The sequence below is a fragment of the Pleurodeles waltl genome, chromosome 3_2, assembly GCF_031143425.1.
Source record: "Pleurodeles waltl isolate 20211129_DDA chromosome 3_2, aPleWal1.hap1.20221129, whole genome shotgun sequence".
Taxonomy (NCBI): Eukaryota; Metazoa; Chordata; class Amphibia; order Caudata; family Salamandridae; genus Pleurodeles; species Pleurodeles waltl.
In genome coordinates this window covers 96,359,646-96,385,564 of record NC_090441.1, presented here as the reverse complement: position 1 = coordinate 96,385,564, position 25,919 = coordinate 96,359,646, and the positions used below count along the sequence as shown (strand labels likewise).

At 42.6% G+C, this 25,919-nt stretch overlaps 1 protein-coding gene across 4 annotated transcripts in view; it reads right to left on the bottom strand.

Moving 5' to 3' along the window:
- EIF4H (eukaryotic translation initiation factor 4H) overlaps positions 1–25,364 on the bottom strand; it is a 160,954-nt gene extending 135,590 nt beyond the window's left edge. For 3 of the 4 annotated variants that reach the window (XM_069226891.1, XM_069226892.1, XM_069226893.1), the window contains exons 1-2: positions 25,178–25,330; positions 1,428–1,618 (exon numbers count right to left, since the gene is read on the bottom strand). In XM_069226891.1, coding sequence (XP_069082992.1) covers positions 1,428–1,618; positions 25,178–25,236 — 250 coding nt within the window. In that variant the 5' untranslated portion in view covers positions 25,237–25,330. Of the gene's footprint in view, positions 1–1,427; positions 1,619–25,177 lie in introns of all 4 variants that reach the window. The other variant, XM_069226894.1, reaches the window with a different exon arrangement.
- Between the last annotated feature and the right edge of the window lie 555 nt (positions 25,365–25,919).

Below are 25,919 nucleotides of genomic sequence, written 5' to 3'. Positions count from 1 at the left end.
GCAAATGGAAAGCCAGAAAGTGCAAGTACAAACCACAAAGCCAATGCAAAACAATGAGTGGAATGCATTCCTAGGTCAACTTTCTGAAAGTCCAAGCTGTCTTTAGCAAACCAGACAGCTGTGCTGTCTGATAGTCTGTGACCTAAAAATCAATTGGAGATTTCCCTCCTTTTGAGCATTCTTAAGCAGAATTGGCAAGCAGCCTCAAACGTGAACAGTTATATTACAAAATGATATACACAATGTAGAAACATTCATACAAAAAAAAAAAAAAAAAAAAAAACAAAGAAGCTACTTTAAAGGGCAAATTTACTTATTTTGGCAATTTGTTTGTTTTAACTTCATTTATCACCTACAATCTGGTAAGTAGACCATGCAAGCTCTGGCAAAAGCCTCTCTTAGGTTCAAATAGAATAAAGGCTACACTGAGCGGTGGTGAAACCTTGCATACAGAAGTGTACAGTACATCAGGCCACCACTAACACGAACTTGGGCACATACCTTAAACCTGAGCACACAGCTTTTACATTCATTAGGTGTTGGTGATACACGCGAATAAACCTAAAGACTAAGAAGCTTGCTTGTGCCATCTGCACCCAAGGTTCTTAATTTTTCACCAGTCAGTTTTCCCGCGCTACATTCTATGGCAGGTAAAATAGCTGGCCCACTACACAGAAACGGCCTTCGAAACATGACCGGAGGAGATGTTAGATACAGGAAAAGTTAGAGATGCAGCTCTGCTGCAAACAATTCGACTGTGTAACGCAGCCCATCAATGTAAGCTAGTCTATCTTTGGCATCAGGACTGTGTTGAACAGCTGTCACAAAGAGGGCAAGTTACCTTATAGTGCTCAAGGCCAAAACTGGGGACATTTCAGGTGCTGTAAGAATTGGAGCTGTAAAGCTGATAAAGAAATGGATGGAGGTTTTCAACACAAGGAAGAGGAAAACAATTTCAGAAAGTCATTAACGTCCATATGCAAGAAAAGAAACACGCTGGAATTTGTGATCTTTGTCTGCACCAAAAACGAAAAGCCAGAAGTAACAAGATTGTGATAGTAGTGTTGCGGATAACGTGGTATGCATATCAATGTTTCAGTCTCATGTTATATTTTCAGGTGCTGTGTGACTAAACATACTATACACACAGAAAGCAAGAGGGAAGAAAATAATTTAGCATGAACAATGTTTAGACATAAATAATGCACTTTCCCCAAGAAATGAAACTTGGGCTAAGGTAGCTGCTCCAAAAGCAAATTCCTCCTCTGTGGACCATCACAGAATGTTGTGCACTGTGATTTAACTGTCTTCTAATCTGAGAATCATCCACCCAATGTCACGAAGATCTAGTGTGTGTGTATCCAAGAAAATCCAGACATCACTTATGAGACCCTGCAATCAATACACTCATTTTTAAAAACACATACCTTTAAACTTGTCTGTTTCTTTGTCTCTTACTAGTCGTACACTTCTTACACTGAGTTCTTTGAAAATTGCATCTATGTCTCCTTGTACTGTATTGAAGGGTAGATTTCCTACATATGCTGTGTAGGGCGGGCTTGTAGGTAGGTCTTTTTGCTGCCGTGGGCCACTGGAACCCATATCCCCACGGCGAGACCTATAAACAGAGCAGAGAAATACCTGAATAGTAAGAAAAGAATGTCAAACTGCTCAACTGAACAAGTTAATTAATATTTCCGAAGTAACAAAAAGGCATGATTAGTTGATTCAGATACATTACCCCCAATAATCAGCAGAGACCGAATAGCACTTGGTTAAGAGCAATAAGCCACATTTGGAATTAACTGATCCCCTAACCCTCTCCTACTTCATCCAAACCTTCTCCAGATATCACTGCTTAACTCTCAAGGAGAGCTACCAGTTAACCCCAATAAGCAGTATCCTGCAGAGGGGTAGCTCCATGACCACTACTATTCAACAATGGAGACATGTATTTCATGCAAGCCTGCCAATGAAAAGGCTAATGAAAAATGTCCTAGCTATCGTAACAAAGTTTCAATTCCGTTAAAGACACAAAGGAGAGGATTATGCCAATTTTCCTTCACTTTTATTAACAGCATCCATTTCACTAACTTATAGAAACTACTATTCCCATGAACCTCTGGGAAGGAAACAAAGTCCAACAATCATTAGGCAATCAGCTCCATGCAGCAATCAATCAGGAAACAGTCTAACATAATCCTTAATTTTTTTCCCCAAATCCTTTTTCATTGCACTAGTCATGCCTTTGATCTGTGATCATGTCTCCTATTTGCCAAACTATCTCTAGGAAAAAAAGAGAGCAATTTGACAAGCGGCTTCAAATAGATTAAAGCCTGCACAGGAAAAAACAAATCATGACACAAACCATTGGAAGTCGTGTAAGGTACATCTGTCTGAGCATAAAAACTCTATACTTACTAGTCACGAGGAGGGTCAACCGGATCAGAATCCACTAGGTAGGATAATCCTTGTCTCCATGTCTATTTTTGAATTGGAACCTTCTGTTGCAATAGCTAGGACATTTTTCATTCTCTGTCGGGACCGGAGGCAAAGATTATGCTAGTTCAAAGCTTGCTCACCACTAGATGAGCCATATTCAACACCCACTTGAAATAAAACCTCTTCAAGGTAGAGTTTGAAGACCAATCTGCTGCATTCATGATATCTTCCGTACAAGCACCCAAACTGAAAACCTTCACAGCCATTGCTCCACAAGCGGAATGCATGCCAAAGAACTTCAAATCAATCCCAGCTTCCTGCATCATCTACCTCACCCAACAAGCATTGATGGGACATGAGCCCACTCTGCAGCTTCCGAAAAGCAATAAGAAGCGGACGGTCCCCCAGCGGATGAAATTCAGCAGACATTTCCTCATATGCTTTGAGGCATTGTACAATGCACAATTTTGGGAATCTGAAAAAGCAGAGTAGGAAATAATTCTAGTATTATATTTTGTCTGTCTACAAACAGTAAAGGACATCCCTGAAGGTGAAAAGGTCCTACCAGTGAAATCAAACACCCACACATTTGAAACCAGTCTACAGGAAACCTGACATACCGGCATAGCTAGCTTCACTGAAAGCTCCTTTCTATACAAAAATCTGTTGTGTTGCCAGGTTAGGCTCCCGACTGACATTCCCAGAGTGCTGAATAGCACTGTTCTGGTGGAAGAGACAGTCTGATTCCCCCGAGGGAGTCTACACACAAAAGGATATTCTCCCAACGGGGAGCTCTCCAGTGTGACATGTTTTGCTGATATGGCTGAACGAAAGGTATTGGTAGAACGATATGCCATGCTTCCCATCACCAAACTAGCCAGGAAATTATCAACTTAACTAGGTCTGTGTCCACGGGATCAAAATCCCATTGAACCCAAGCCTGTCTGTACCATTTACCAGTACTGCCAGCCCAGGCTATTTAGGGGAGTTATTCAGCCGCTCTCAAAAGGTCCAGAATTCCAACATTCCCTGCAATCTGCCATACCATCAGGTACAGGAACCTTTCTAGGACCATCTGATGTGGTATCTGATCTGGACTGAGAAGGAGGGACGGAAACTGGTGAAACCAGATTAGAAAATCCCAGGAAAGTTCCAGAAGAATAGGAAACCAAACTTGAGACTTCCAAATGGGATTGATCATCACCACTTGTGCCTGCTGCCATCTGATCTGGGTTGAGTCCTGAGTGATTACTGCGAAAAAGAGGAAAGGAATAACCATTCTCCTGGCTTCAATCCTAGAGAAACGCAGCCTGCGGGTCTGTGGCTCCAGCTGAAAAACCTGAGCAGTAGATGATCCAACCTGGACGCAAACAGACCCCCATTTGGTGTGGATTGTGGCAAAGACTTTTGGAAGGAGTTTCCAGAGACTGGAATCCCAGAAATGCCGCGACTGCTAGTCCACCACCTGGTTCACCTGACTGGGAAGCTATTCAGCTTGGACTGAAATCTGTTGATCCAGACAACACTGTCAGAAACTGGTCATTGGATCAGAGAAAGTCTTTCTAGCAGGTGCCCCCTAAGTGGTTGATATATCAGACTGCCAAAATGTTGTCCATCTTTAGGAACCCGCACAAGTGGATTCTGTCCCGGGTTCAACATAAGACCGCAAAGGAGGATGCTAGAAGTTCCAAACAGTAGATACTTCTGTTCGCGAAGAGACACCTCCCCCTCCCCCCCAAACCTCAGATGGAAAAGTTTCCACACCTCATGCTGACCAGCTGTCATCGGATTCTGCGACAGGTCTGAGGGCCAGCCCGAAGATCGCTCTTCCCATTCCTGGAGTCCCTATGGTAAAGCCATCAGCATACCTCCTCTTGTGCCTCGTCTGCAACGGGGATGATTGGAGAATAAGTAAGGCCTTTCTGCAAGTGGGCAGTCTTCAAAAACTGCAGGGCCAGATTATCAAGGGGGCTTGGGTGAAAACTTTTTTTTTTTTCTTTTTTTTTTTTTTAAACATCACATGAATGGAAGAAGAGAGAAGACCCACCAAGATTCTTTTCAACTGATGACAGGTCTTCGTCACCTTCCGAGATGGAAGGCTCAAAATGGCCTTGGTCAAGCCCATCACAAAACCAAAAACAAATTGTCTTCTGAGAGGGTACCAAAAGAGACAACTTCTTGTTTATGACAAATCCAAGGCTCTGCAAAAGGAGGACTGCCTTCTGTAACTGGATCAACAGTGGTCATGGACACTGGACCAAAAGGAACATGTTGTCGATAAAGAATAAGGCACACCCCCCTGCATCCACAGGTGTTTCACGGACATTTGAGAACCTTAGTGAAGCACCCGGGGACTTAGGAGAAATCAAAGGGCAGAGTGTAAAAGCCAAACTGTTGCTCACGCCAGACGAACTGGAGAAACAGCTTGTGGGATGGAAATATGGGAATTGACAAGTATGCATCTTTTAAGCCCAGCCGGACCATCCAGTCTAACAGCCGCATGACATCTAGCAGGAGATGGATGCCCTTCATTTTGAAAGGACGGTAAACTAGCCATTCACTGAACTCGCGTACAAGCGCTGGCCCCGTCAGTTTGGTCGAAAAAGGTTGCTGATGAAACCGTGGAGATGAGGAACTGATGGACATATAGCCTCTTTGGCAAAAAAAAAAAAAAAAGTGACCTCTGCGGTATCTTGTGATGAGAACTTTATGGCAGTTGGATGAGAGTCCTGCTGAGAAGAGCTGTAGAACTCAATTTGAAAACCTTGAATTGTTTGCAAAACGCATGGTCTGTGGTGATGGATCTCCAGACGTGGGAAAAAATTGCCAGGCAGCTCCTTACCTTTAGAAGTGAAGAAGGAAGAACACTCACCAGAAGTGGAACGAGTATTGACTCCCTTGGAGCCTCTACCCTGGAAATGCCAATATCTGGTTGGGCAGGAGTTGGCGAAGCTGGTTTGATCCTAATACTGGCCTCACCTTGTCCCCCGAGGTAGATACTAGGAGGATGCGTGGCTGGACGAGCAGTCCCTAGCTCGACCAGCCCCATGGAAACCTGGGGGTTAAACACCCTTTTAATGGACGATCGGGCGTTGCCCAAAGACGCTAATGTGTTAACAAATTTGTCCCGTTCCTTAATAAAGGGTTCTCCAAAGATTCTTTAAAGGGGGAATCGCTCCTGCCTCAGAGACTGCTAGGTTCACAGACCTCGGGCCACTTTTATTAGGTAACAGCATTGACGCTCTGTAGATAGCGCGCAGTTTGAGTTGCCTACAGAAATGCTATCCAGAGACCACATCTGGGGAAACAAGAGGGCCCAAAGACTTGGCATCCTCAGCAATGTTCAATATCTTTGCCAACAGAATAGCCTCTAATATTTTATCCTGGACCTATCTATACCCTTTTTAGGGTCTTTCATAAATTAGGCGAGGAAGGTGGCCATTCTACGGTCCAATTCAGGTGTTGGGGGCAACCTTTCCATCCAGGAAAGGACAAAGGCATTCTGTCCAAAGACAGCTCCAGGACTCCTTCTCTAGTGGCTTACATAGGTTGCTACCTTCTTGGACAGGGGTCACTTGGAGGACAGAGGATGGAGAGTATCATGGGGTCTAACATGTTAGACCCCCTCATCTGGGCCTGAGGGTTCAGTGAGTTGGCGGGGTGGGAGGGAAGAGGAGTGAAGCTAAGGCCTAGAAGGGCCGGCGTCGTAATCTGCGACCCTGTGAGAGTCATCAGCTGGGTTGGGAAAAACTGGGTGTGGGATCCGAGATCAACCCAGTCGGATCCCAGGATGAAAGGGATGGGGGTGCCTAGGCTAGAAAGGCCAATTTAAGGCGTATATAGTCATGATGATCAACCTCCTCATTGTGGCGATGTTCCACCAGAACTACTTCAGATTCCAGGTGGATATAATGGTTCAGAGGGGCCAGGGGCATCTGAGGGGCTTTGACTGGGTTTATTAAACTTTGGGCAATCCGTTGGGAGAGGCGTTGCTCTAAAGGGCAACATAGCTTCAGCCCCCACCATATAGATTGAGGCATCCACAGCCTCAAAAGTCATCATCCCATGGTAGGAACATTAGAGGGTGCTTCTCCCACTGAATGTCATCCAGGATCTCCATTGTTAGGATCCTAATAGGGAATAAAACAAGCCCCAAAATAAGAACAAAAGCTCTGTGATAAGCGCCACACCAAACAAAGGGTGTATGATACGCACAGGTAAAGTGCTGCAGGATTGGGGCTGAATTTCACTACTATGGAGTAAGATCTAGCACTAAATCACTTAAGGTCAGCAGGAATAGGTAGGTAAAGCAGTGCAGGTTAGGGGTTGGGTGACATCCAACGAATACGGGCGGAGCCGAGCCTCACTGCAGTGGATCCCAGGCCAGGGATACCACCTCCTGTTTTTTTAAATGAGGGGGGAAAAAATCCTGCCTGGGAGTGTGTCCCCAACATGGCCTGTGCAACCCGATTAAACGATATAGACCCTTTTGGGCATCATAGTCAACAGTGCTCGGTCTGCGCAGCCTGAAAGAACAAATACAGACCCCTCAGGTGCCAGAAGCAAAGCACTCACACAATACTGACCCCAATTAACAGGGTGTCAAGTAGAAGCCTGTAATGGGACAAAGAATGAAGGCTGCAGACCCAGACCAAGGCCTCTCTCCAGGCAAAAGGCTCCCAAGGCTGGTGGTGTGCGAGACTGAGCCCGCTATGACAGGAATTAGAAGTTGTGCATTGCATCCTAACAACGTGCTGCTGTCAGCACCACCTAGCGGGTTGAGGACCACACCTTAGACAGAGCCGCACCAAGCTGCTAGCTGGGAAGGAGCACAGTTGTGTTCCTGCGGCTGAAATGCCTAAAGTAACAAAAAACACTCAGATTAGCTAAAGCACACACAGTAATGAGAGAACGCAATACCATCACTTCTAATAAAGAGAGAAAATGAGAGATTGACTTGTCTCCGCTGCGAGTAGCAAAGTAAGAGGGTGTGGGCGAAAAAGTTGAAGGACTACGTTAAAGACTGTTGGTTCCCGATTGGTTGCTGGATGGACCTGGCCGCCTATTGGTTGTAGACTTTTGTTTTATTTACAAAGGTTCATGGGAATGGTAGTTTCTATCAGTTTATAAAATAGCTGCTATAAAGGAAATTAGCATAAGCCTCACCTCTAATCATAAGACAGAACTGCACTTAAGTAAAGCACATCCAGTGCCCTCAAAGGATTCAAGGCACTTATTAGATTAGCTGCCATTACCAAAACAGTGAAAATAATAGCTTGGTGAGAAACCACTTCAACTAGAAGCCTAAAGTACAGTTCCGCCAACTTCCAGACCCGTTGGGAAATTTGTATTTTTTTAAATTGAGAAAACTAAACACCTTTGAACAGTAGATTTCATCTTTTTAATTAATATGGCACCTCTCTTCCCCCCCCGCCACAAAAGTAAGGGGGGAGGAAATCAGCCCCCCCTCCTAGGATTTATCACAATTATCCTTTTCAGCTTGCAATGTTTAAACGTGTAGACAAAAATTGCAGTTAAGTTCTGTTATTTTTAAAAATGCAACAATTTGTTTTATGCTTACAACAAAGCACTGTTGATCCGTAGAATGCTTATTGCGGCCAGAGCATGTCCTCCACCCTTCCTGATCACTTGAGGGCCCATTAACAGGGCCCACCCCCCAGTTTGAAGACCCCGCCTTAAAGCGCTTCAACCCTAAACTAATAATCTACAATCTCTAAAAACCTAAAACATTCAGTGCTGTAGAAGATAACTATTTTAGCAAAACCTTCAAAGTTTACAACCATTTTTAGAATCTGTACTCTTGAAGGGACATCGTCAATTTAAAAAAATAAATAAAAAAAAACACATACTTGTAATAATCCTTCATGCTGACACCTCAAATGCACTAGTTGTCTCCAAGCAAAAACAATGTAATGAATGCAGCTGGGAGAACAGTTGTCAAGACTAACAGACAAGCACTTTCCCAGCCCACTCTGAAGAGCATAGTGGCTTCTACTCCCCACAAAGATTTCATACAGCAACCACTGTGTTCACACCCAAACAAAGTTCATTTCCTAATTCAAGTGCAATTTTTACCTATTTCCGGGTTATTTACATTACATTGAACATGTGTTTAAGAGTTAATAGGTGATTTACACTGTGACGAAAGCTATAGACCAGGGGTCTCCAACTTGTCTATTGCGAGCTACCAGTAGCCTGCAGACACCTTCAGAGTAGTTTGTAGCCTAGAGTTCATTAGGGTCGAGCACGCAAAGCGCTCGGTCGTTATCTATGGGCTTGTAACCACACCCATCACTTTGGTTGGTTCGTGGGCTTGCCTTTTAAAATTCGCTTGATGTGATCAGTGAAAGGCATGCATACATCATGCCTTTTCCGGGGTTTAGCCCTCAGAGGGCACCAGCCAACTACGTAAAACATACGGGGCGCCATGCTTTCCGTATAGTTTCTGGACTACCTTTTCTCTTGGTATCGTAGGTAGTGAAATCTCGCTGGGCACCAGTTCGGCGCTTTGCATGGCATCTATCCTGTTACATAAATAATTGCACTTTTGCGGGTAACATGGTTAATTGCATTTTTGACAATACGTTTCACTGCGAACTAACTTCTGTTTCCTTTTGTGTGTTTGCTTCGCAGCAGCCGGCTTGCTTATGTGAAACTGTTTATCTTTGCATTTTCAGTATATGTGACAAGAAAAGTCCGGTTAGGAGTTTACAACACAAATAGCTTTAACTTGAGCAAACGTGAGGCTTATTGTATTGCAAATGCCTGTTTTTAACTAAGCACAGGGTCACATTCTCCTAAACGTTAAGGGAAGGTTGCTTATTTTACATAATCATCAAGTTGTACATAGCAGATCCCGATAACGAGTAGCGTTCAGCTGGATTTATTCAACTCTTAAATAAAAAGACCTTGTCAACTCAATATTGAAGTAAGAAATAAATGGTTTCTGAAGACTTTTAAATAGGAGAAAATGAAAATGAAAAAATTACCTTTGTGATCAAGTTAACTCTTCATTTTAATGTTCTCCCATTTCTTAGTGTCACATTTAGATATAGCAGGTCTCTTGCTCCAGTGGCCAGTATACACTGTACCATATTTAGAACTGAAAAGTACAGCATTTTTTGTTTTTATTAGGGGATAATTTAAAGTCAAGAAAAATATTTGTGTTCAATCTTCATGTCTTTCTCCACTTTCAATTAAATCAATTATAAGGTTTTATGAAGCCTGTTGAATATGGCAACGTGCCTACAGGCCACTGGGAGTAAGACGTCTGGGATTTGTAAATGTGACACTTGAAAATGGGTTAAAATTTAAATGAGGAGTTGTACTTAACTCTTCCTTTTTCTTTTCTCCCATTTCAAAGTGTCACCTTTACACAAGTGGGCACCTTGCTCCCAGAGGCTTGTAGACCGTGCCATATTTTTAAATGAAAAACACAGCCATTATTTTAAGTGGGAGAAATTTAAGATGCAGAAGTATATTCCATATTGTGAACACTTTTGCTGAAATCTTTTTGGCACTTTAAATTTCTCTCATTTTAAAAATGGTTGTATGTTGGTTTTATAAGTGCAACTATGATGCATGTCAAAAGGTATGTCCTGTGTCACTAGTACATATTTGACACTGGCTCTCAGCCATCCATACAGACAGACATATCCCCATTCAAACAGGTTCCTGCATCCCCAAAGACAACATTCTCACTGACCCACACGGCAGTCATAGTGCTCCTAGTCAAAGTATTTTGTTTAAAGCACAGTATCTGGCTATAGGGGGGGGGGGGGGGGGGGAAGGGGGTATTAGCCTGGTAACAACACCTGACTTGCTTAGCTTTCAGTTGTTCACAATGATTTTCACTTGTCTGCAGTAGCTCTCACTACAGAAAAGGTTAGAGACCGCTGCTGTAGACTGTGTTACATGGAATCTCAAAGATTACTATAGTAGGCAAGGGTTTGAGGGTGGTTAACTCAAACAATTTCTTTATGATTTGCAGTGGGATACGTTTAATCATTTTAGAAGAGCTGCATATCCTTTTGTTCACTTTAATTTGGTACATGTTTGTAAGTTGGTCACTATGCTTGAAGGCTGCAAGTAATGAAGGATAAAGGTCCAATAAGTTCACCTACAAATGTCATGTGCCATAGAACATGAAAATATGTAACAAATAAATCAGACCTACTGTCATTATCACAAAATCATTTATTGCAGCCAATAGACTATAAGTGTGGATTACTACAACACTGTGTGGAAGGCTGCAGACAGGTATTTTCTTACACGGACTTTCACACAACTGTACTTTGGGTGTTATTTATCTCCTCAGACAAACCCTCAAGTTTAGAGATTTGCAACGCTCTACTTGACATTTGATAGTGTTTGCATCCTGCTTTGTCAACTATATTTTGTGCATATTTTTTAATCTAATGACTGTACTCGAGGGATGCCTGCTTACAGAAATACAGTAAGCCTTTTTTTCTTATTATGATGAACACTATAGCTATGGGCCTGGCTGGTTCATTGGAAAGCATGTCAGATTTCATAGGTCTGATCAGTTAAGAGAAAGGCAGAATTCCAGATGTATTTGTGAAAAACATCTGTTAAACCCTATAGGTCTTGAAATGGGTATTAGTATTTTAGTGGGTTAAACTGTGTAGACAGTTTATTATGTGGTGTGCCACAGATTACTATATTAGGCAAGGGTCTGACAATATCTGGTGGTAGAAAGTTTGCACTATTATAATCCTGGTAAGCTCCTTTTGGGAGGTTATATATTGTTCTGCAAATTGTAATTGTGTAAATATTATATTTTACGCCTGATTGCTTTGTGGAAAAGATTATGCTCCAAACAGTAAGACTGTTTCGGTTACAGTGAAGACTGTGGGCTTGAGTGGTTCTTAGCATTAAATTACAATAGAGGCCATGCTTGGTTTTGTTCATCAAGGAAAGTTACAAGAAAGGCAGTAAGCATAACCGTTTCTTGGGAAGAGGTTACATTAAAGCAAATTGGCTGTTAGTGTTGGATTGCTATTACACTATGTTAAGGTCTGTAGTAAGTTATTTCTTTACATGGGCTGTCACTGTTTACTGGAGTACGCAAATGCTTGGTTGTCAGGCCTGAAAAAGTCATAAAACTGTTACTAGCCCTGCAGGTCAAGTAACTTGAATAATCTACTTGAATTAACTATAATCTGTGTAGGAAGTTGGCTCTGTATGCACTATTTCAAAGCAAGGAATAGTATGCACAGAGTCCAAGGGTTCCCCTTAGAGGTAAGATAATGGCAAAAAGAGATAATACTAATGCTCTATTTTGTGGTAGTGTGGTCGAGCAGTAGGCTTATCAAAGGAGTAGTGTTAATCATTTATTGTACACACACAGGCAATAAATGAGGAACACACACTCAGAGACAATTCCAGGCCAATAGGTTTTGGGATAGAAAAATATCTTCTCTTAGTTTATTTTAAGAACCACAGGTTCAAATTTTACATGTAATCTCTCAAATGAAAGGTATTGCAGGCACGTACTTTAGGAACTTTGAATAATCACAATAGCATATATACTTTTCAAATAAATCACATATAGCTATTTTAAAACTAGACAGTGCAATTTTCACAGTTCCTAGGGGAGGTAAGTAATTGTTAGTCCTTGCAGGTAAGTAAACCACCTACGGGGTTCAAGTTTGGGTCCAAGGTAGCCCACCGTTGGGGGTTCAGAGCAACCCCAAAGTTACCACACCAGCAGCTCAGGGCCGGTCAGGTGCAGAGTTCAAAGTGGTGCCCAAAACACATAGGCTTCAATGGAGAAGGGGGTGCCCCGGTTCCAGTCTGCCAGCAGGTAAGCACCCGCGTCTTCGGAGGGCAGACCAGGGGGGTTTTGTAGGGCACCGGGGGTGGACACAAGTTAGCACAGAAAGTACACCCTCAGCAGCACGGGGGCAGCCGGGTGCAGTGTGCAAACACACGTCGGGTTTTCAATTGGAATCAATGGGAGACCAAGGGGTCTCTTCAGCGTTGCAGGCAGGCGGGGGGGGGGCTCCTCGGGGTAGCCACCACCTGGGCAAGGGAGAGCTCCTGGGGGTCACTCCTGCACTGGAGTTCCGATCTTTCAGGTCCTGGGGGCTGCGGGTGCAGAGTCTTTACCAGGCGTCGGGATCTGGGGAACAGGCAGTCGCGGTCAGGGGGAGCCTCGGGATTCCCTCTGCAGGCGTCGCTGTGGAGGCTCAGGGGGGGCAACTCTGGCTACTCACAGTCTCTTAGTCGCCGTGGAGTCCTCCCTGAAGTGTTGTTCTCCTGAAGTGCTCCACAAGTCGAGCCGGGGGCGTCGGGTGCAGAGTTGCAAGTCTCACGCTTCTGACGGGAAACGCAGTTGTCTTTAAGTTGCTCCTTTGGAAACAAAGTTGCAGTCTGTGGTGAACAGGGCTGCTGTTCTCAGGAGTTTCTTGGTCCTTCTAGAGCAGGACAGTCCTCTGAGGATTCAGAGGTCGCTGGTCCTGGGGAAAGCGTCGCTGGAGCAGTTTCTTCAGAAGGGGGTGGGGGGAGACAGGCCGGTAGAGCTGGGGCCAAAGCAGTTGGTGTCTCCGTCTTCTCTGCAGGGTTTTTCAGCTCAGCAGTCCTCTTCTTCTTAGGTTGCAGGCATCTGAGTTCCTAGGTTCTGGGGAGCCCCTAAATACAGAATTTAGGGGTGTGTTTAGGTCAGGGAGGGCAGTAGCCAATGGCTACTGGCCCTAAGGGTGGCTACACCCTCTTTGTGCCTCCTCCCGAAGGGAGGGGGTCACATTCCTATCCCTATTGGGGGATCATCCATCTGCAAGATGGAGGATTCCTAAAAGTCAGTCACTTCAGCTCAGGTTGCCTTAGGGGCTGTCCTGACTGGCCAGTGACTCCTCCTTGTTTTTCTCATTATCTCCTCCGGCCTTGCCGCCAAAAGTGGGGCCGTGGCCGGAGGGGGCGGGCAACTCCACTAGCTGGAATGCCCTGTGGTGCTGTAACAAAGGGGGCGAGCCTTTGAGGCTCACAGCCAGGTGCTACAGCTCCTGCAAGGGGGAGGTGATAAGCATCTCCACCCAGTGCAGGCTTTGTTACTAGCCACAGAGTGACAAAGGCACTCTCCCCATGTGGCCAGCAACATGTCTCGAGTATGGCAGGCTGCTAAAAAACAGTCAGCCTACACAGGTAGTTGGTTAAGGTTTCAGGGGGCAACCTCTAAGGTGCCCTCTGGGGTGTATGCTACAATAAAATGTACACTGGCATCAGTGTGCTTTTATTGTGCTGAGAAGTTTGATACCAAACTTCCCAGTTTTCAGTGTAGCCATTATGGTGCTGTGGAGTTTGTGTATTGCAGACTCCCAGACCATATACTCTTATGGCTACCCTGCACTTACAATGTCTAAGGTTTTGTTTAGACACTGTAGGGGCACAGTGCTCATACACTGATGCCCTCACCTATGGTATAGTGCACCCTGCCTTAGGGCTGTAAGGCCTACTAGAGGGGTGACTTATCTATACTGCATAGGCAGTGTGAGGTTGGCATGGCACCCTGAGGGGAGTGCCATGTCGACTTACTCGTTTTGTTCTCATCAGCACACACAAGCTGGTAAGCAGTGTGTCTGTGCTGAGTGAGGGGTCCCCAGGGTGGCATAAGATATGCTGCAGCCCTTAGAGACCTTCCCTGGCATCAGGGCCCTTGGTACCAGGGGTACCAGTAACAAGGGACTTACCTGGATGCCAGGGTGTGCCAATTGTGTAAACAAAAGTACAGGTTAGGGAAAGAACACTGGTGCTGGGGCCTGGTTAGCAGGCATCAGCAAATTTTCAATTCAAAACATAGCATCAGCAAAGGCAAAAAGTCAGGGGGTAACCATGCCAAGGAGGCATTTCCTTACAATCTGCATGACCCATAACCGGGTCTCAAATTGTGTTATCCTAGGCAAATATTTAATATTTTACAGAGTCGCGTTTTCCTTAATTCTCACATAGGAACGCACCTTCAAATATGGGAGTTCAGCATTTCTGCTGTACAACAATCCCCTTTTGTTTGATTAAATAGACTAAAAGATTTATCCATTTATAATAAGAATCCAGCCCACATACATGGAACACATGATCCGTGACTTATCTTAGTTTACTAATAGCATTACCATCAGGGCACAAGTATTTCCCAGTTTATGTTTAAACACTCACTTTTAATAACTATATTACTAAAGCGTGATGTGGTAGCACACTCATTTACATACAGTAAATCATCAAGAAATGTCCACAAACGTCACTAACTTGCGGTTTTACTGCTAAAACTATGTAGTGTATTAATCTGTGAGAAACTGGGTTTCAGTAAACATTTATCATTTGCACATCACCAAGTAAAGTGTTCTTATTTGTTTCCATCCAATTAAATATTTTTTTATCCATCACACTGAACAGAAAAATGGTCTTTAACGGCTACTCACATGTATTTTGAAATGTCTGCATAGTTGACTTAGTTATTTAAATGTTGTGTGCTAGAAAAACCTACAGCCTTTCATTTCATACTTTTTACAGCAGATCAGAGTGGTAATCTTACAAAATCCTGAAACTCTGCAGTCAGAATTAAAAAGACAAACTGACTTTTGACCTCCATCTCTGAACATAGAGCAAATTATAACAAGAACAAGATTTAAAGGCGTCTTAATCACTGACTAAATAGAACACGTGTCTTAGTCAATGTGCCAGAAAGGAGGAGTAGGTCCTAAAAATAGCTCACCTGATAAAACAAAATGACTCGCCATAGCGAGTTTGCGGGTAGATTTTACGAGGTATGGTTGTGCCTCCTGACAAATCTGAGTGTAGGAGACTTGTACTATCAGATTCACTGTTGTGCCCCCTTGGGAAATTGAATATTATTTGGTCAAGGGTATTTTGTTTGTACTATACACATAATTGTATGACTGCATGCCTGGTGATTGCCTTGTGGGAAATCTTATGTGCAATACAGTAGGCTTGGGTTGGTTATGGTAACACAGCCACCAGCAGAGGATAAAGGCTTGACTAGTTTACTGGGTAAAGTGCCTTAGCTTTGATCTGTTTATTATGCTAAAGTTCAGCTAGAGCAGTGGGCCTAATTACTTAGTGACATGCATATTAATACAAAAAGGCATTAAAGGGTGGGCAAGCGTTTGGTCCTGGTCACTCCATCCGACAAGTACTAAGGGTAGAAGATTTGCACTGATAATCCCTGTTAGGCCCTTTTATGAGGAGTTGAATATTGTTTTACCAATTGTAATTTGGTGCAATTTCATAAGTTTAAAAGTGTGCGCTTAACGGGTGACTTGTGGGAAAGTCTGTGTTTACGAGTTGGTTATTGTGACATGCTGGTGATAAGGCCTGCTCGGTTCACTGGGGAAAACCATAATCTATGCTCTAGGTCTGATCTGTTTATTATCAAAAATGACAAAGGCAAGTCTAATTTATCGTGAAAGTGATATGATAAGAGGCAATAAGCGTTTACGGGTGGGTTTTTATTACACTGTGTTAAAACCTGAATACAGATATTTTGTTACTTAGATTATCACAGATTACAATAGTAGGTAAAGGTTTTGGTGGTGGGTGTCCCCTCAGATGAATCCTGGAGGTATAAGATTTGCAAGGGTAGCATTCTTTTGAGGGTCGCATGAGCAAAAAATGCATGCTTTGTCAGCTATAATTTTGGACATTCTTATAGTTTGGCGCCAAGCCAAATTTAAAGGCGATAGGCATGACTGCTTCACTGGGAAAAGATGTCAGATGTCACAGATTTGATCAGTTTTTTTTATCAAAAGTGAAGATAAAGGCAATGGTCCTGGCATTCAACAAAAAATAAAATGCATAAGTTAAGATCAATAGGCCTTCAAAGGTGGATTACTATTACATGTGTTAAGGTGTGTAAACTGGTATGATGTTATGTGGAATCTCTCCGATTACCTAAGGCGGCAAGGGGCTTGTTGGTTATGCTGTTTCACTAAATCTCATGATAGACCCTTGATGAGAGCATAACAGATAAGTTATAGTGTCTTCAAAAAAAAAAAAAACAGTGCATGCACGAGTTGTGGCTCAGGCGTCATCTGCCAATGGTCTATTCGAGAGGCAGTCACATTTTTTCCATTGAAGACAAAATACAGCATTGAGTTAGCCCAATTCTACCACTAGGTATGTTACCCTTTGAGTGACAGCAGTTTGGCTGACGACCAATGCACATCTGCTTGAAAAGGAGAGCGCTTCAGTGCAGGGGCTGAAGGACAATTCCTTTAGTTTTGTATTTTATCCATTTATATGCAACTTATGTTTATATATTCATCGTTTAAAGAAAAGAAATAAAAACGTGCCCTGCAGCTCACTAGACTATGCTCACTTACCACTCATTTTAGTCTTACTGCTTTCCTATGCAGCCACTGCTTCTAAACACTGCAGCCGCTTCAGAATGCTATTATCCATAGTGTATCATTGCTTCACCATTCTTATATGTTTGCCATGTTCATAAGCATTGTCATTCACCTTGGACTGGTATAACAATTACACTATGTACACTACTAATCGACGATTGTCAAGCAGAGTAAGGATTACTACGTGGCCTCTGAATCTCACTGTGCGGAGCATTTTATTGTTTTCCTATCCAGGATGGTAAACGCTTCTAAACATTGGGGCCATGTTTTTTTTTTGTTTTTTTAATACACTAAGGAAAATGCCACTGCAAGAAGTGACCTCCTGCTATGTTTAATTGTATTTTTTATTGCAAGGATATGCCGACCACAATTAGACGGTAGTATGTTTTTTCTGCTTTATTTTGTCTAATTTGCCCTGAATATTGCTTGTTGAATTCCAATGCAAGATTCACTGTGGAGTGGTAAGTAAGCAAATGCAAAAACAATAGAATGAGTGGGTGCACGAATAGATGACGGACTGCATGATAGGGTGAAAGTATGAAGATTTTTTGAGTGCCCACTCAGCATTAACCGAAGAAGCACTTTCCAGTCTAAGAGTTCTGAACCACTCATAGGGACTCGGAACGCTCACTGAATAGAACAAGTTCCACAATTCAAACAGAGGAGTTGTGACACGTTTCATGAACAAACACAAGACTTTCAGACTTACCAAGAGAGAAAAAATACAAACGTTCATGTCTGGAACCTGCTACTCAAACCAGTGGTTCCAAACCTCTTGGCTTCTGTGGACCCCCCCCACTTTATCATTACTGGAACATGGGGACCCCCATCGAATCATTAGAATCCAAGGACCCCCTCCACTGACTGCTGGGACCTAATCTGTTAATATATTTCATTTTCCAAGCAGTCGCGGACCCCCTGTGGAGGCTTTGCGGACCCCTCCCCCCCCCAGAGGTCCCCGGACCACAGGTTGGGAACCACTGTTTTAAACTACTGCTTACCATCTTCACTGAAATAACCAAGATATGAGGATATCAAATAGGTTTAATGCAAATGTACTGACAACTCTGCTGGCCATCACAGCAAATTTTCACTGGACAGCCTTGAAATGCCACATTAATGTATGCACCCCTGTCAACACCTTGCAAGCAAACTTTCTCGCAAGGTATGAATTGAAGTGCAATGTACACATTTATGAAAATACATCACAACTAACATCTCTCCACACACACACACAAAAAAAAGGACAACTCGGGTAAAGGCCCAGACTGACTCATGCATAAAAAGAACGGTGTGGAAAGGGAGCGGTGTTTGGTTTAACAGGATACTGTTTTCGTTTAGAAATTCAATCCCAAAAATAAGAACGTCATTTTATTTTACAAATTAGCTTTGGCAAACGGCTGGAAGAACGTATCTGGCAACAACATAACAGCAGAAAAAAAAAAACAGTTTCACAAAGAAAAAACTTTTATGCAGCAAGAAGATATAAAATTGACTTTGCTGCACAATATGTTCAAAAGGCTGATTTTAAAATAACTGCTACAATCTATATCCATTGAAAGAGGATTTGTGTATTGAATTCTGGTAAGTGAAGTGTGCGAAGGGATCTAGATCACAAAATCTTCTACGCTAGGAAGCCTTCATGTCACATTTGCACACTTAATGGGGAAAATGGTGGGGTTGGCGTTAGAAGGGATTTGCCCAACATTAACTATGTTAAATTCTAGGCCTATTTAGAAGTACAAATACAGAAGAAGAAAAAAAGGGAAAAAAAAACTGCAGTTTTTGATCTGAACTCTCCACTTGAAGCAGTTGATGCCTATGTGCATTACCGAAAATGGTTATGTTAAAAGTGTAATCTTTCCCAAAATCTTCCCCAGTTTGGTACACTATGTTCCCTTTTTTTTTTTTTTTCAAGGATCTAAATCTTGGCTAACATTTGATGGATTAAAATCCCACACATTTCCGTTTGCAGTGGGGCGTTTTGGCCTCTGGTGACGCCTGTCATACCTTATTAATCGTGTCACAATTTAATTCCATTGTTTACTCCACAACAAATGCACAATAACAAATTTGTTAAGCATCACAGAGGATGTATTCTAGAAAACAAAATCAGGAACAATACAGACTTCAAAGGTTCCAAAATGAATTTACAATAACTTGGTGAAAGGGCTCAGGTTTGACATCGAAAGCATCCATTTAACTCCATGCTAATTTGCTGCGGCATGGCGTGTTTTTTATTTCTTCTAAACCTTCCCACCACGCCTCATCCTGTATCTTCTACCCCTATCTGCATTTCCAGTCTCCCTCCCACTTCCAGAAGTGAAAAAAAGACACTATGAAAAGGCCAGCGTTCGCTCTTCATAGCACTTTTTTTTTTTTTTTTTAAAACTGTCCCGTCATCCCTTTCAACCCATTGCCAAAGCCAATAACTTGCCCACAGGTGAACTCTATTAGCTCTGTCAATGCTCCTCCACCCCCTTCCCAACCCCCCCCTCCCCAAAAAAAAAAAAAAAAACACACACAGGTCTAATGATCCATTGGCTATTCTCATATAACATTACATTATTTAGCAATCCAAAATGCAGTATGTCCCCAATTTCTTCACAGACGTTCGCCAGAACCTTGAACACATTTCATCCTTTAATACCTGCCTGCCACTTTGAACATGGATCATACAATTCTGGAGAACACGTATCTCTAGGCATTGCTGGCAATAACCTAAAATGGTTCTCCTCATACCACTCTGAACTATTCTCAAACCTCACCCACTGCCCCAAAGTTCCACCTGGAGCCGTAACTACACATACTTCTTTCTTTCAGGGAAATCACTTTTTTTTTTTAATTAAATTAATCATTTTGTCCCATGGACCTACCTTTTCACACAAAAGATCATGAAAATATATGCAAGGTAGCTGTACAGTTCTTGACATTTTAAGCATGGGGGTTTTACATGGCGATATCCTACCATTCATATAGTCAAACAGAGGAGCTACCCCAAACTCAACTCATGAAGTAAAGAATCATGGGGGATGGTTTGACCAATCCCTCAAGGTGGTTAAAAACAAATACAACAACTACTTCCATTACACTGTGTACGAAGGCTTGTCCCACTGCTCTATCCAATCACAAGAACATAGCCCGGGTCTCTGTGTTGAGGCTCTACTACTGTAAAATTGTTTATGTGGGAACCCTACGCTAAGATCTTGAAGCTATAAAAATGGTTAAACCAAGCTGGCATAACCTTAGGAAAACTGACTCATGTCACCCTACCCTCCAAGGCCAGCACTGGCTTCTAGTGGAATAGAGAATTAGATTATTACTCTATAACACCATCTTCAAACCAATGGATGGTCACAGTCTTAAATACTTAGAGCTTTGTTTCCAAACAATACTGCCAAGTGCAACTTCAGATAAAGCAAGGCAAAACTGATTTTACCTGCCAGATGTAATGTTAAGTCTCAAGGAGGGAGTTTGAGGCCAGCTATAGGCACACAACTCAAATTCTTTGTTTTTATATCCGTTTGATATCAGCACAAACAAATAAAATAAAAATAAGCTTCTTCACCAAATGTGTTCACCTACTACCATGAAAACCAGCACCTCCTCAAAAAGGGACAAAGACCCTCTGAGCACAGTTTCCCCATTTGCAGAAATTAGAAGCTGTGTTGACATTCAGAGATAAATGATCTAACTTTGGCATTTTCATTAACTCGAGAAGCTGTGTGTCGATTGTAAGCTTATAAAACAAATAAATATTAATGAGGTTTACACAAGTAAAATGGATGCGGACTTCCCAATTCGTATCAATTCGCCCTAAATATCTATATATTCCAGTGTGGAAGGTTACATACAAAATGTATCAAATGTATCAAAAATACATGTTGATCTAAACGTGTTTGGGTAATATGGGCTGAGAAGATGAAAGGGGTGGGTAGACTGTTGTGGAAATGAAGAATTCCAACTGAGTTCTGCATTCTAAAACGTATCAAGATACCAAGAAACATTAAAAAACAAACGTGAGGAAAAGTTCAAATAGGGCAGCCCCCTAACTTTATAACTACACGCACTGGACAGAGTTTTGACTCGATTTGCAAAAAGGCTATGGGCTGCAGAACAAAGGTTTGCCTGGGAGACTGACGGAGCATAGAGTTCTTTAAGTCCAAAAGGAAGGGTTGTGTTCTTGCATTCAAGTAATAGCAGTAACTAGCCTCGTGCCTCAATCTAAACATGTAGGACGGTATTACTTGTAGCAGAATAAGAAACAATCAAACTTTTTAAGTCTCCAGGCAAATTGACTTAGCATTTCAATTTTGGACTGTTATCTTAGGTTGCTGTGGTAAAACTAACAACATAGGATGTACACGGCTGCAATCTTCTTGGGTTAGTGCATTATTTTACTATCAACAGAGCACAGAACTGCTAATAAGTACTTTGATGATGCACAAAGCAAATAGACCCGTTTTAAAATCCCTACCATCTTTAAAGTACGTCAAATTGTTAAATATAGGCAAGATGTGGGTAGTTTGGTAGAGAGGAAACTAGAGGTAAAGGAAGGTCAATATAAGGATCATTAAATCCGATTATCAAGGAAGTGATATTGTAAACTATGTATTCAGAACAACTGTGAGGGTATGCAAAGGGAGGACAAGAGTGCAGAGAATGACCATTTATTTTTAAAAGTTCATCCTCTTATCTACATGTGTTCTCTCCCCATAGTATTGCCTGAAATGCTTAGATCATATATGCAGTTAGATTAACCACTACATAATCAACACACACAATACTAATTACTTCTTGTGTGTCTGGACTTCTAGTTTCTCATGAAAACTTTCAATGAGCATTAGGTGAAGAACCAGTTTATCATTATGGACAATATGAAAATAAATTAGGTGCTTCATTTTTAAAGGAAGTCACAAAAGTACATGACAAGATATTTGCACGTGCATTGGTGCAGTCTGAAGACTGACAATGTCACAACCATACTCCTATCAAACTTGTGCGAATTCCACCTTTGCATGAAAACACACGTAACCTAGAACAAGCACTGGCAAAGCTAATAGGTCTCACATGTGAGAGACCGAATGACTTTGAGCCACGTTGTAGAGCAGCCTGGGAAAAAAGTAAACAAGTTCTGACACAGGAAGGTAAAAAAGTTCTATGACGGGGCCTTAGCTGGACTGGTCATATCGCTTTTTTCTCCCCCATATTGCAGTGGGGTCAACACGGACAACAGGAGGGCAACAAGGAAGATAATAAAAAGGAAAAATAGTGCCTTGATCACAGTGCCAGCAGCTGGAGGATCCTAATCAAGATGCAGCAACATTACTTGGTCTATGTTCTAGATGAAAGGAAAAGTGAAGCCGGCATGCGCTGCCTAATTAGGAGGCAGCAAATGAGCGAGACAAGAAGCCCATGAATGGTAAGCAATGGGCAGGCTCCAAGTCCCTCGCTGAAACCAATTTCTTCCAAGCAAGAGTACATGCGTGGTCACTGGTGATTCCTCAAAATGATACTCCTGGCCCTGCCAGAGCTAAATTTGCAACTTCCCCCAAAGGAAAAAGAAAATGTTGAGGAGTTAGTGAATATCCTTAAATATGTTTGCAGGCCTAAAAAAATAAAAAAATAAAAAAAATAAAAAAATGTTACCAGACATGCAGGTCTACTGACTTCAATAACCTACTTGATCTAACTATAATGCTCTTGACACACAAACTAATCTCAAATAGAGCAATCCTGTAAAGTTATTTTATTGAGCCACCTTTTTCTTTGTTATCACACATGACAGCACCTTCAAATATGTAAAGTCCACATATCTGGTGTAGAAAATAACTATTCTATATAGTAAACTTTTGTTCTATGAATGATAAGAATTTAGCCCACACATGAACCTGGATTTGCCTCTTAGTTCACTAACTGCATTGTCATCAGGACAGGAATGTTTCTCAGTTAAGGTTTAAAGACTGACTTGTAATAAATATATTATTAAAGCTTGATATGGTAGTGTACTGCCATTTACTGTCAAGTATGTTTCCACTGATATGGCCACAAACTTGCAGTATTAGTGATGAAACAATATAGCGTACAAACTATAATGTTTGCAAATCAGTTTTTTCCACATATATATTATTTGTACATCATCAAGTTTCCGATTTATTTTGATCCTATTAAAATCTTCGTTTCCATCATACTTCTGAATCACAAAAAAAAGCTTTCCTTTTTGTTGATATAATTTGAAATATGTATACTGTTCATTTACAAGCTACTAAAATTGTGTGTTAGGAAAGATCTGAACATTCTACAGCTTTTTTTTTTTTTTTATATAAACAATGCCCTCTAATTTTGCAGTCAGAGAATGAAACAAATGAAACAAGCACCAATCTCCAAGACAAAATAAGCAGTAATTTGTGATTACACATATACTGACGTTAGACCTGTTACTCAATGCACAGCAAATCTGACCAGATAAAAACAAGATTTAAACATTATTTTCGTTCATTCACTTTCTGAATGAACACAATACCAGCTCTTGGCCAGCTCGAGCTCACAAGGACAGGCTAGTATGACTTAAAAAATAGCTCACCCTGATAAAATCCGATCCGCCATAGAGGCTGGGCAAGTACATTTTTACAGGCCTGGTTAGTGTTTAGGCGAGCGCAGTCTTCCCGGGTATTCCAGCCATGAACTTGCCTAGTTTCAGATGTCCAGGTAGATTTAGGGAAAGGTGTACGTAATCAGACCCTTTCACAAATACCACTCTTGATATAAAATGAGCCCTCAAATAACCAGAGGTCCGATATGGGACTGCTGCACTAATTTGTCAACCTCACTGACTAGCTGCAAAAGAGAATTTTAACTTTTTTTTAAAAAAGAAAAAATTTCAGGGGCATCCCACCCAATGAACAAGTAGGCATTTTATTAAAATGTCATAATCAAGTCATAATAAAAATAGATGGTAATAGCTAACCCTCAGCCCAAATACGGCACCCAATCGGCTGATTCGCCTCTCCTGACACTTTTGCTCATCACATAATTACCACCTTCCAACACTATACTGCATCAGCCTATCGGGCGCCATCACCGCTCATAACTTATCTCCAAGGTCAAGTCTTGTCATTGCGAATCTGTAACAAGTACTTTGGAATGACAATGGTCATAAACCAAAAGGAACTGAAGGGGGTTAGCCACAGCTCCAAACCGCTCTAATCCATCCCCGTGTGTATGGGCTCTATAGAAGGCAAGACATATAGTTCAGAAGACTTGTGTACGGTCCTTCTGGGAAACTGAACTAAGAGAAAATTTAACTATTTCATGCGTCACCGTGTGCGATATTCCGAGCTCCTTCCACGTCTTGGGGTGTGCCAGAAGCGAACACCGCGTTACGAAACCAACATGACATAACCAACGTTGGCAATAACTCTACAATAATCACTTAACGCGTAGTTGTGCTGTGGTTACGAAAGATATGTTTGGCTTTTTGTAAAAGACGCCGACAGTTGATACGTATGATGAAGATGAGGGTGTTAAGCTGGAACACGGAAGGATAGCTAAATATGTTCATGAATTTAGTAAATGATAGGCGTATATATTTTGGAAAGGGGACTGGGGATTAAACCCCGCTTGTCTGCATTCTCTCCACAAGTGTGTCCTCCTCGTAAAAGTATTAGGGAACACCCAATACCCCTACAGAGAGAGGGGAGGGGCAGAAGGAAGGGCGGCTGCACGAATGGCGGAGAGGGGGTGGGAAGAGACGGGCCTCCATGTGGCTGCGGAGAAATATAATGAGGGGAGCAAAAGAGCTGCCTGCAAGTGGATGACCCAAAGTGGTGCTGTGAGAGGGGTCTATCAGACATGGGTCAAGTAGCAGTGTTTAGGGGTAAAATAAGGACAACCTGCTTGGGATGGCCGCAGGAGGGGCACGGTCCCAGCGGATCTGCTGCAGGCACGTGCCTCAAGCCTTTTGCTCGCAGAACTCGATTAAGGGGAGATTAATGCCAAGATCCAGGCTCCTATTCCTCCTCCGCATTCTACTGATGTCCAGACATGAGCCCTGGCTGACTACACATTGGCGGCGCCGAGGAAGTCCGTGGGAAGCCTACACAGGTCACGGGGCCCATCGAATGCCCCACAGTACATAGCTAACCCACACAGGCCGTGGAGTGCGAAGACCGAAAGATCTGCTGATCCAAATACCAGGGGCTCCATGGCCATGCTTGAGAGATCGGATTCCAATCTGGAGTCCAACCAGTGACGGCCCACTTCCTGCCTGCTTCCAGCCGCGCCTTGCCGTTCCCCCCCGCACCGCAGGTGTTATTCCTGCCAACCCATCTCACCCTCGACCGCCTCCAAAGCTGCTGTAGGCCCGGTCATCATAAGTATCGTAATCCGCCATTGCTGTCTCCTCTCAGACCAAGCAGGTCCAGACCGAAGGACCCTCGATATAGCACCATAGGCGGGGCTGCCCTGCGCGCTGCCTGACTGCCGAGGAGGCATCACACATCACAGACACAGAAGAAGGACACGGGTGACAAACCGCCATGGCGGCCCTGCTCGGCCGCGCGTACGCTGAACGCCAGTTTTAATATTACTTGGGCGCCTGTTCGTAGAAAAGCAATGTGTTGCGGTACCTGAAGTAGTATTGTTTCAAGAAACTAGACAAGCAGTTTAATATTTGTAATGATGTAACAATGTATCACGTGAAGCAGTCAAAATGATAACGCGTTGAGATATAAGCTATTAAGATTTATTTTATTAGGGAACGACATGGGTGTGATAAGAAAGTATGAATGTTGAAAACATATTTATCTTGGACTAGTATTCCGAATGTGGTTTCCGGTATAGTGAACTGACATCGACACACTTTCAAAATGGCCGACACACGAACACACAAGGCAGTGTTTTATTCAATCTGGTCCCTTTTCCATTTTAACCCACTACACGTGCTATTTAAGCCAGGATGGCCTTCCTCTGCATTTCAGAGGAAGTAGTTGTGGCTCCGAAAGATTTTTTTCCGTTTCAGTGAAATTGGCTACCATCAGGAGTAGGTCTAAGTTGCTCTTGAGTGTAGGAAATGAT